Below are 12579 nucleotides of genomic sequence, written 5' to 3'. Positions count from 1 at the left end.
AATAAATTATAATTAATAACTAAACCTCAGTTTGTGATGTGCATCCCCTTGGATAAAGGAACAGGGCAGGGAGGGAGGTGATATTACAGGTGTCTGCATCAGAGCTTATTGTCTGAATTGCTATTTAATTAAAAAATAGATACTTACAAAAAGATCAAATGAGTCACATTCAAGGGAGGCTTCTTTCTCTCCATTGAGGATAAAGTGAGTCTAGATGACAAGCAATACGTGATGACTGCAGTGTACTTACCTCAAGCTGGGGGAGATCCACCTTGCCTTCGTTCTCCCAGGGCTCTACAAATACAGCCTTTCTAGTGGATAACGGCATTGCTGATCCCCTTCTGCCACTGTGGGGGCATGAGGGCATCGCTGTGACCACTTCTTGCTTTGGGATGAAGTAAAAGCTGACTGAAAACAGGAATAACAAAAATTACAGACTGGATTAGCTAGGACAGGTTCTTACCTGTAATGCCAACACATTTGAAGCCATGGAGCTGACCCTGAAAGCGTCAGGGAGCCAGAGCCTGGTTTCTCTAAGTTATGTATCTCTGCGGGGAGATCCCTGGTGTTGACTTACTGATTTATCCTCTCAGTGGAAAGTTGCTTAAAAGTAGGTGATGTAAGCACACATCGTGTTTTTAAATATTCTTGCATAAAGTTCAAAAAGCATCATGTTGGAAGGCTGGAGAGGATGCAAATTAATTTGGGTGAGAAAAGTACCAGAACTGAGTCATTAAAACCTAACCCCAATTTCCCATTTTACTTGTCTGCGGGCACAGAACGCTGAAAGGGGCAATACTGTGGCACACACCTTACTGCAAGAGACCTGTCAGTTTGCTTCTCCTCCAAACCTGTGATTTCCATTTTCATTTTAAAACTTTTGAAGTAAATACCACGTACAAGAATGTTGAAGTGTTTTTTACAAATATGGAAACAAATGTCATTCCAATAGAAAGTACCTATGGTAAATCCTGTGATTCCATTGGGAGTACAGTGAATATGTGTTGAATATTTTTTAACTATATATGTGTGAGTACTTTGTTGTTATTATGTAGGGTATCTTGCCAAGGTTTAATTTCATTGCAACAAAAATAACTGTTCTTTGCAATTACAGATCCCCACGGACCATCCTTTACCATTGGAAAGGCAGTGTGGTTACTCTGGGGCTTGGTATTCAACAACTCTGTGCCTGTGCAAAACCCCAAAGGGACGACCAGTAAAATCATGGTGTCGGTTTGGGCTTTCTTTGCTGTCATTTTCCTGGCTAGTTATACTGCCAACTTAGCTGCATTTATGATTCAAGAGGAATTTGTTGACCAAGTGACTGGACTGAGTGATAAAAAGGTAGGTCTTCAGCTCAAAAGAGGTCAGTGTCCATTCTTCATAATCCCTCTACAAATTTGTACTTTGTGCTAAAAAACCTCTGAGCAAGATAATAAAGTAAAACTGGATTATTTCATTCTGAGTGTAACCCTTTACTAACAAACCTAACACCCAGAGCATGAAATATCAGACTGTTTCAAAGTCTTTGAGTTTCCTTTTCAAAAGTAACTGCATTAATTGAAAAGCTATTTTACTTTGTGATGGAAATAAATTCCTGTTTGATTAAAAGGAATTCCTCAGCAATATACAAAAGCCTGAAGAATGAACAAGTCAGCTTGAATGCAGGGAAGGCATACTTAAAATTATTTTAACATCTTTGTGTGGAATATTGATAATGTATCAATTGACAAAATATTTATGAAGCCACTATCCAGTAATTATTGGAAGCCAGTTAATGCTCCTGAAAGAATTTATTTTTGCTTTCTAGGTAGTGTGCAAGGACGTTATAGAAAGAGTTCAGACTGAAAGTCATGCCAGCACAAATAGGCAAAGAGAAATGATAAAAAATGATACATATTGTCTGTGGATGTTTGAATATTTTCCTTGTATAAAATGTCAAGAGTAAAGGGGGAAAAATAAACAGATAAGAAAATTTGGGTGTTTGTGTTATCACACTGAAGTGAGATGTAAATTGCATAGGATAAGGTGCAGAATTTTGATGTGTTCGTGGAAGACAATTCCCCAGTTCAAGAACTTTTTTGTGACAATTCCACTTTGAGCAGTAGACACGGGTAGTTCAATTACACCTTCCTCAAGTTTCACACAAATTGACAAATAATAAATATGCTTGTTTTTCATCTTGTTCTAACTTGACTGAACTTTCTTCTGCTGAAAGCATACTTCCCAGATCTTTGTACTTGTGAATTATAATCAATAGTCCTATAAATCAGAAACCTAGAAACTTCTTTTTTATTCCGTTTCTGTGGCTGCACTGTAATAGCGGTATTGCGTGGAGGGATTGAAGTCCATTTGCAAAATTATTGTTGTGACAGATATGCACAAAATACATGAAGGGCATGCTGTTTTCAAGTTTGCACCCAGTTGTTTTAAAATGAAACTAAATATTGATGTTATGAAGTAATATTTAAACAGAGTATAGCACAGGGGAGAACTTCACAAGGGATTTGTCTCAAAGGACAGAAAAGAAAGGAAATTGTTATTCAAAAGAAGGCAAAAGCTCAGATGGCCTTGTGTCTGTTTTTTGTTTTAACTGCTTTTTATGACCAGCCTTTGATTCATCTCCTAAAGTATCAAAGCATGAATTGCAAGCATGGCTAGAGGAAAGACAGATAAAAAGAAACCAAAAATGACAGTAGTTTTGTTTTCATTAAGCTGTGTTGTTGTAAAACCTTTCAAAGAGTATGAAGACTATTAAATATACCTCCATGTTAAGATAATATTCTTAGTAAGAGACAGATAAAAGGTATTCTTCTCTTGAGGATTAAAAAAAAAAAAAAAGGGTTTGAGAAATGCGTTTCTCCTGATCATGAGAAAGTAGAGAGAGCATGTTCCTGCCTCTCAGTTTTGGCAGGATTTAGCTTGCACCTGGCACAGTGCTCTGCCAGTGCACCCTAATTTCCCTCTCTGCTGCCTGTTTGCCACTCTTACCTGTGCGCTGGGAAAATGTCAGTATTTGTTCTGTAGCTTTTGGCTAATAACTTCCTTATTTTTGTCATTTTTCTATTCTCTCTGCTAAGTAGGATTTTATTTCCACAACAAAACAAACAAGCACAACCTTGCATCAGAAAATAACATCTGCTTTTGTGAGGTCTTCTGATCATTTATTTGATCTGCCAACTTTGTTTTTCAGCTCTTCAAGTTTTGCCTGAAGCATATAGAGATAAATCAGGGGAGCTATGCCTTTTCTGATTAAATTAAACAAGCCAGAAGTCCAGAAAAGCAACAATGATCTATTTCAAAACATTCATCTTGTCATACACAGGTTTTGCCTCCTCTGCAATCCTGAGGTTTATTGGATTTTAAAAATTCATGTAATTAAGGACAATTTATGGGAATATAATCCAATTCATATTAAATTATTTTTCTCCCCTCTTTGCCTTGTCGCTGCAATGCTGCTGGTAGGAGAACAGCTCAGGAATTTGCAGGAAGTTTAATGTTGTTCAGCAGAGAACTCTGACCCTTGCTACAAGCAAAGCAGTAATAGGCAAAGGCCAGCGAGAAGGGACAGAAGTATGGGTAAAAATAATTTTAAGTAATATCTAGAAGTTCAATGAATTCTTGGGCTGGTAAAGCAGTTTACTATTCTTCCCCTCTCCCCTTTTTCTGCTGCTTCAACTGAAGAGTCAAGCTATTCCCAGTTAGAGGTACTGGGGTTTCTCAATCCAGCTCCACACATGATAGAGGAGAAGCCAGGAAAACCCTTCTCTCTCTGACCAGTCAGCCCTGACCCTCAGGTTCAATACCTTCCCGCTCAGGAAGTGTGTTGCACTCTAGCATCTGCTTCACCAGCTTTGCTGCACACATGATAACGTGCTCTTTACCATTCTTGGCTTCAAGACCTCTTGATAGTTTCCTCAACCTTCATAATGCTGCTAATGAACGTCTGAATGCCATGTCACCTGTGTGTCACCCCAAAATACATGGCACAGCATGTACTGGAGTCACGAGGGTTGGGTGTTCATATACTCCAATGATTCATAAGAGGAGAAGAAATATATATTTTGACATCCTTGTGTTAAAAGATTTTTAAAAGCTTTGTGTTCATAAAAAGGTACAGAGAATGAGTCCAAAAGTATCCAGCAAAGCTGCCATTCATTGCACTTTGCAGACCATTTACGCCTTTTTCATGTAATGGAAGAGAGACAGGATTGCAAAGGGAGAGTGGGTAGTGAAGAGAATTGTCTTGCAGAACGTTTATCTGCCGTGATTCCTCCACACAGTCATGTTTTAAAAAATGCCCCACGTGCGTGTGGCCTAGGGGATTCTCTTCAAACTTCACAGGAAACCTTAGTTCTGCCATTTACAAGTTCCTTATTTTTGTTCAATCGCAGTATTCTTGTAACATTGGCTTTATATTTTTGTGCAGTAAGATGGCCCAAGTTCTGGAGTTACTTAGAGATACATCTGAGTCAAAATAGAGCAGAGCGAGGTCGAAAGGTAGGATGGGTGATGGGATGGTTGGAGTGACCCTCTAAATCCAATATCCACTTCAATATTGGACCTTTACAGTGCTTCTCGAGAGTTGTCAGACATGGATATTGACCGCGTTTCACTAACGGCTGATTATGATAGTGTTGGGATTACTAAACACAGTAGCTGTATTTTTCAAAGATCAGAAATCAGATTGTCAGTGGTTTCCATCTCGTAAAAGAAGAAAGCATTGTGTTGAAATATGGGTGTTTTTCTATCGCTCCAAACCAGCCATGATTTCCATTAAAATCTGTGTTAGCAGAGGGGAGAATATTTACTGATTTCTACTATTTTAGTAGTGTTTTCCACAGTTCCTTAAAACACTCCAGACCAATAACAGACAACTGCTCTGAATACCAACCTTTTCAGGCAAGCATGCGAACCTTCAGGTTAAGTCAGTATTTAATGTTTGTGAAAGATCACTCTACTGACTCGAATGAAATTGTGGGTTTTATTAAGGCATATAGGTAAAACAAAATCGAAGCAACAGGAGTGTTTCATCATCTCAGCCATCCTGTTTGGGATTCCTAGATCAGGAGGACTGGAGTTTTGTTACCATGTGCTGGAGTTCTAGCAGCTGGCAGAGCATGGGGAAACAAGAACAAATTGGTTAGTCCTTGAATAACAGTAGATCTCTCCACAATTATGATTCAAGCAGGGGGCTCGTGCATTGAATTTAAAGATTTTATTAGTGATTTAAAAAAACTAACATTTCAGCATCTAGGAAGAAAGTGGCTTGCTAGCAGATGTGATATATTTTATTTCCCATCATGGGGCTTCAGGAAATGAGTGTCTGTAGACACTTGATGCTTTTTTCTTTCTTTTCTCGTGCCTGCCACATAGATCTTTGCTGCAATCACAGAGCCATATATGCTTCTCCAGGGCATGTCAGTTCACAGAATATAAGTTTAAAATTATTGATGAGAAGGTTATACATCTTAGATATGTGTGTGCCATTAGTAAAAATATTTTTAATGCTTTCTCCTTTATAAATAGTCTGTGAGCAGGCAGGAGTAGCAGACATTCATTTCAAAAAAATTATCTCCTTTTGACTGTTAAAATTTGTTGGTTAGGTGTCTTGTGCCAATAAATTCCCGTCAATGGATGGCATTTGGAACTATTTATCTGTCTGGATTGTCTATATTTGAATTCCTTGTAGGAATTATTTCCTCACTTGAGTTGCTTGTTATCCCCCCGATCTTTGAATGAACCAGTGCTTCTTATTAATCTTTGCTCTCCTGTGGAAATATTATTTTGTTCCTTGAATGTTCAGTTTGGGACAGATACCTCAATTCCTTCAACTATTCCTATGGGAGGAAACTCCTCCTGGCAGCTTAAGCTCATATGAATGTTCTTGAAATGTGACAATATTCAGAACCAAACTTCATTTCTAAATCACCAGGACACTCCACCAAAATTTCCCTGTTCCCTCCGTTCCCCTGACATACCCCAGGATTAGGAATGCATCTTGTAGGATACTCGCCACAGATGAATTTCCAAAAAATGTCAGCTGTATGAGCAGCAGCAGTTTTTACAGGTCTTTAAATTGGCACTGGTTCTTCGGGTTTTGGTTTTTTTCCCCTGTTCTATTGATTGGAAAATTTGATGCAGACGTTAGGAGATATTGGAAGCCGTCTCACTGCTTCAAGGATTAATTATCTGTAGATTTAAATAAAGTTAATAGCAAGCTACGTGTGTATCAGCAGAATCTCTGGATGTATATTTAAGTGCAGTGTTTGTCTCAGTGCTGCATAATAAACACAAAAAGGAGACAGCAAATATAGACTAAGAACCATGACTAGAATGCAGTGTAATTTTAGTGCATGGGTCAATTAGTATGTGTAAAGTAGTAGCAAAGTAATAATTTAAACAGTAAAGCTGCGGCAAGGGGAAATGAGAGAAGTAAGACATCTGTTAGCTAAACACATAGTAGAAAGTAGAGTTCATTCCTTCATGCTTTGTCAAAATATGCTTAATTAAAATGAAGCATTTAATTGTAGTTCTGTAACATGAAAATATTGTTGCAGCAATAATTTCACAGTCAAGGGCTGATGGAACTGAAAATACCCCCAGTTTTTATAGAAGCCTATTTGTATTCTCTTTGCAAATTGACAGTGGACCCTGGGAATTCCTGGTGCCCTGAGACCAAACTTTAAAAGAGAAGTATTACATGTGTAGCACAGAGGAAGCAGCAACTGTATGAATATTCACTGTCTCTTGCAGCACAGGGTATATAGATTGCTCTTCTAACTTCCGCAGTAAAAACAGAGTGCATTTTACCGTGGGATTCATGGGTGACTGTTTTTATCAGTGCTCAATTGAATTTCCTCGTTAGCCAATAGTTCCTCTAATTTGAGTGGCCTTTTTCATTTATTTCTTAATGAAATGTTTTAACTTATCCTAAAGTGTCACTTGGCGTTTGAAGGGAGATATTGAAAAGGAGCATATACAATTTTCAGGTCAGTTAGCAAAAGTTTATGTGAGATTATCTGAATTATTTCAAAATCTGAAACCCCAGTGTGCCCTGAGCTATTGCTATTCCTTTGGAGGTATTCCCTGGCTTGTGTGTACGTGCTGACGTACAGAGGATAAAACTGTAGAATAAACCTGTATGCCAGCAAGAAAATGGTTTGTAATTTTAAACTGTAGGAATAAATAGGGACTAGGATTCTAGGTGTGAGAGTTCCAGAAGCCGTTTTCACATCAAATGGTGTAGATGCTGAGCCCCTGGGGAAGATGCAAGAACTTCTATTCCCCTTGAATCACGGCTGCGGAAAGCAAGCCAGCCCTCGCCCTGTCCCTCCCTGTGCGCAAGCTGCCCGCAGGCCCCTGCACCCCCCGGAGCAGGCACTAGGCTCCCACCCGAGTGCTGCAAACCACCCTCTTGCCTTCTTCGCGTGGGGACCCACAATGTCTTAACTGAGATGCGGGTGTGAAATGACTATCAACTAAATCCTGTTTTCTGTTGATTGCTGTTTATCCCTGTGTCAGTTTGTAGTTCGGGTTCTCTAGGGAGATGCTGGCAGATGAGGAACATCTTCCAGTGTCTCTGTGGTCCTGCCATGTCACAGTGCATGGGAGAAAGTCACATTACAGTGGCGGAATTGAGCTGGGTTTGCTTTGGATGTTGATGTTTCTGCAAGTTCAGCCAGTGTGAAGACAGCAATTCTGGTATAATAGAGCTGAATCAACCCACAGCATTTGCCTAGAAGAAATTGGAGGCAGCTTATACAACCTATGGTTTTTTCCAACCTGAAATTGCCCTCCTTCCCATTTTGAATGCTTTTCCTGTTTCTCTCTAGTTCCAAAGGCCGCATGACTATTCACCTCCTTTTCGATTTGGAACAGTCCCAAATGGAAGCACAGAGAGGAATATCAGAAACAACTACCCTGATATGCACCTCTACATGACAAAGTATAATCAGAAAGGAGTTGAAGATGCCTTGGTCAGCTTGAAAACTGGGTAAGCTTTTTCCATTAAAGAATGCTGTAGACTTTGCAGGAACTGAGAAATATTGATCTGTGCTTACTGTGATACTGAGCAGACTAATGTCAGGTATGCTGTGTAGTACATGGCTCTTTTTTTTTTTTTTTTTTTTCCTCCAACTGCACTGTCCAGGTATGAGAAAGGAAAATGATTGCGTGTAATGTGTATGATATTTTAAAGTTGCATTAATTTCAGCCATTGTTGGGGCTGATTCAGTTGGATGGATAGTGTATTTAGGGGATGTATACTCTGTGTACTTTTCACCAGCTGTTTGTGCTACTGAAAGCCTTGAAAAACTGCTGTCAGCTTTAAAATCAGGACACCTGTCAGACACTTAAGCATGAAAGGGGGGGGTGCTACCCAACTGCAGGGGGGTTCAGGGCATTCACTACAATTCAGGCTGGCTGCTCTTATGCCAGCAGCTGTTTTCCTCAAAAAATTTTAATCCTATTGACAGCATAAGCTACCCATTTTTAGAGGTAAATTTTTTTTCCCCACTGGAGTTTCTTTCCTCTTCTAAGTAATTCCTCAGCACGGACATCCCCAGGTGTCTGCCTTGCTCCCCTTGACTGACGTTTCTGTGGCAGATGGTGCGAATAAGCTGCCGTGTGCGGTTTTCTAGATCCATCTAAGTAACTGCTCGATACAGCTGTGCTCCTTAGTATTTTGTCTAATGGTACCTACAGAAGGATTAAGCAGCATGCCATCAACTGCTGAAGTTTCTCACAATAGAAGTGTCACTTTGGGTTTGCTTATATCATAGGTTTGGACACTCCAGCAGTGTCAAGTGGGCTTACGTGTTCTCTGACTGCAGTTTCTGCAGAGCAAGAGCTGTGCAAAGATCCAGTCAATGTAGGAACTGTGGACAGTGAACTCGGTTGCACATCAGGCAGCGTGACTGGACTTTCTTTTTGCCTCAGAGTGGCTTCTCCCTGGAAAGATGACTTCATTTAGGTGACCAAACTCATCAGGCTCTGTCATCCTCACTTGTCACTTGCACCTTGAGCCCACCCAGATTTTCCTTTTCGCTAACACCTCAGGTGAGGATGTGATGGCAGTTCCGTGGCTGACGCTGCCGGGGTCTCTGGAGCTAAAAGTGTCCCGAATGAAAGAGATGAGACTGTATGATATGAGACTGTAATAACTTGCGTGCTCCGTAGGGAGGAGAATAGAAAAGCTTGAATAGGTGCTTGGTAGTGTATTATAATTGCTTGCCTCTTCTTTTTCTTCAGCCTTATATTCTTCAAAAACTTTATTTTTCACTGCTTCTACCAAATTTTCTGTTCTGTTCCTCAGTGTACCTGTTTCCTCATTTTTTGTATAACTGCAGTGTATTTTCTTTCTTTCTCCCTCATTAATTATTTGACCAGATTGTTTCTCTCTTCCATGTAAAGTTTGCCCTTTCATCGTTATCTAGATCAAGCTTTCACCTTCCCTACTTCTCTTGATCCCGTGATTTTTAGTGCATCTTGCCCCATGGAGCCTATGTTGCTACTGCTCTTTTGAGGATGACCTGTCTCTCCTTGCTCAAACTGCTTCTACTTCCAAGCAAATATATAATTTCTATTTTCCTTTTCAGTATGGATGTGTTCTGCTTAACTTATTACAGCTCTTTTGTGTCTTCATCTTTATCTCTTGTCAAAGCTGTTCCTATGCTTTATTTCTTTTTTCATCCTCATTGATAGCATACAACAAGCAATTTTTCTTACCTATCGTAGAGCGTGCTGCTTCTGCACAGCTTTTCAAAATGAACTACTTGGTAATTATAGAGTCGTAGAATATAGACCTGGGAAGGACTTGCAAAGATTGTCTGGTTGATAGTGCTGCTACAAGTCCAAATAAATAGTACATCTGTTATTCCTGAAGAATTTTTGTATAACCTGTATATATTTCCAATCTCACTTTTAAAACTACTTGTGCTTAATTGAAGACATAAGATTTTGTCACTTTAATTCCTTATATATGTGCTCAATTCTAATTTTAAGTTGGAGCAAAAAATACCAGCAATCAGGCAATCCCTAATGACTGAATAATGCTACACACGTGGCATCTGATCTAAACAGAATAAAACTATCAACTAGTCTCTTGTCACAGTTCAGTCTGGTTTTGTTGTGTTTCAAACTCTTAAGTCTTTAGATCAGCTTTAATTAGCGTTAGCCTCTTGGGATATATTGGGAATATCTTGATCTTTCAGACCATCGTGTTTAATCCCTGGTGTTATTGGGCTGAACTGGAAGGGGAAAGCGGGAAGGAGACAAATATAAAGCTTCAGATGCACAGATTTCTCTAAGATTTCCTTCTTATTGGAGACATGCTCATGTCCCTTACCTCATTCTGAAAACAAATTAAAAAACAAACTGGGGTTTTTATCTTGCTTTCTCACAAGAAGTGAAAATTGAGCTGCCTGAGTCCAGTCGCAAATGTGCCCAGGAAAAATCTCAAGGGCAGAAATACAGATAGGAAAGTGTATGAAATAAATGGTGTTCCTGCCTTTATTCCCCGGTCTGGTGCAGGGGTTAGATAAGTCTCATGTTGGAGTGTTGCTGTACATGCAGAGATGTGTGTGCCCACATTTGTGTCCAGGAAGCCTTGAACAGAATACCTAGCCCTGTTGTGTTTTCATCTGTGAGAGGTGAAGCTAATAACGTTTCAAAAATTAGCTTACAAGGAAAGCGTCTGCATTTGTTTTTTTTAATTAGAACAAACAACTTCACTACATGGGCAATAGCTGTGGACCTATCGTGTTCAATTAGCATCAGAAATGTTTGAGATCATTCTAGAAAGGAATCAACTGGGAAATACTGCAGATCAAAATGGAAATGAGATTTTTTGCTTTAGACTGACATTGGCATTATATCTCCTCCTTCAAATGAATTCCCATCGGGGGGTTCATTGCAGGCTTATTCATAAAGGTTTATTGCAATCAATGGTGAAGGCAAATTTATCACCTATATTGGCTTCTTTCTATTTGATAACAACAACCTTTGTTTCTGAAAATATTAAAAAAAAAATCTGCAAACTCTCAGTAATATCCACCTCTTGTCAATAGTGTCTTATTTCTGAGATTCACAGATACAGTTCCCAGAAAGCTGCTGAAACACCATTTGAACAAAGAGCAGAGCTTTCTGTACTCCCTTTATTAATTAGAGGTATCAGTTTGCAACCAGGCCTGTTAAAAGGGAGCAAAATTCATGCATCTTGTTTTTGAAGTACCACTTAATACTTTTCAAAATGGCAAAATATTGTATGTGCTTCAGTGCAATTTGGTAGTGAAAGGAATCACAATTTTACAAGCTTGTCAAAAAACGTACCGGTGTTTTTCCCTAAATTTCATGCATAGAAGAGATCAAGTGAACCACATGTGCTGTGCTACCTGCAGAGCTTCAGATCGCTCTTTAGGCAGCGGTGAGCAGCTCAGGAATTCTCCAGAGGTTTTTGTTCCATTTCCTTAAGGAAAATAGAAATGACAGTTATTTTCCTGAGCATTATTCAGAAGAGTAAAGTCTGTAAGACATTAGCTAATGTATTCTTGGTGGGTGAAGTCCAGCTCTGTTAGAGCCGTGGTGGCTCCTCTGGGTTCTTTAAATGTTTATTGATCAAATAAAGTTCTAAAAATGCATCACGAGCGTTTCTGTCTATGCTGCATTTCATTAAACTACATTTCTAGAATCCTCTGTACCAGAGAGACAGATCCTACTGATTTTGCTTCTTGAAGAGAAAATAAGTCTTTGAATAGGAAACAGCTAATTATTGTGTTGTGTTTACAGTGGCTGTTCGGGTTTGTTTGCTTCTGTTTGCCTTGCTATATTTTTCCAGAAGAGGTTATAGGTGAAGAATGCTATCTTTCTGCAAGCAAAGCAACCTTTCCTGTTGTAATCCTTTGGTGTGGCTTGTATCTGCTCCTAAGTGTTGAGTTGGTTTGTCGTGTTTCTCTGTGCATGAGCGTTCTGCTGCTGTAAAACTGTCAAGAGGAGAAAATGCAATGGCAATAAACTGGAAATGTATTCGTGTTCTCACCTTTGCCCCAGCACATCTACGCTGGAATGTTGTCTGGGATTTAGCTGCTAATGGCTGAAATCAGAAAATTTAATTGGGAGAGACTCTTCTTACTAGAGAGATAAAATGGGAAACTTTCACTTGCCTACTGCCCGTCACTGATTAATCAGTCTAATTTTTTCTTTACTTAGTTTTCCTGGATGCGAGGACTGCACCTGAGTATCACACAGTGTATATCTTGTTTCAACAAAAGAGATGGTCTAACTGACGCTGTGTTATGACAGCATATTGATGTGAGGCTTTTACTTCTGTTTCACTGCAAAAAAGCTGAGAACACAGTGTTGGTTCAAGGAAACTGCAGTAACACATCCCTTGTGTTCCACAGGCCAGCAGCCCCTTGCTGTACCGCTGCAGACCCCCTTGCTGGCACAAGCAGTTCTCGGTTTTCATTTACAGCCACAGCTGTGACTGTATATTCAGGGGTTTGAATGTAAAGGTTACTTGGGACTCCATCTGCCTTCCTGTTGAACATTGCTATGCTTGGTCGTTTATACACATCAAGT

The 12579-nt window shown here is 39.5% G+C and overlaps 1 protein-coding gene across 1 annotated transcript in view; it reads left to right on the top strand.

Annotated features, from left to right (window-relative positions):
- The window catches only part of LOC104467573 (glutamate receptor ionotropic, NMDA 2A-like), a gene marked incomplete at both ends in the record, with an annotated part of 43816 nt that extends 35820 nt beyond the window's left edge, over positions 1-7996 (top strand). The window contains 2 exons of the mRNA XM_010081401.1: positions 1115-1344; positions 7836-7996. Coding sequence (XP_010079703.1) covers positions 1115-1344; positions 7836-7996 — 391 coding nt within the window. The remainder of the gene's footprint in view (positions 1-1114; positions 1345-7835) is intronic.
- Positions 7997-12579: the final 4583 nt, after the last annotated feature.

This window comes from Pterocles gutturalis, unplaced genomic scaffold (genome assembly GCF_000699245.1).
Source record: "Pterocles gutturalis isolate BGI_N339 unplaced genomic scaffold, ASM69924v1 scaffold18161, whole genome shotgun sequence".
Lineage (NCBI taxonomy): Eukaryota > Metazoa > Chordata > Aves > Pterocliformes > Pteroclidae > Pterocles > Pterocles gutturalis.
Note: the sequence above shows the minus strand (reverse complement) of the source record. Positions and strands in the feature narration are given on the sequence as shown.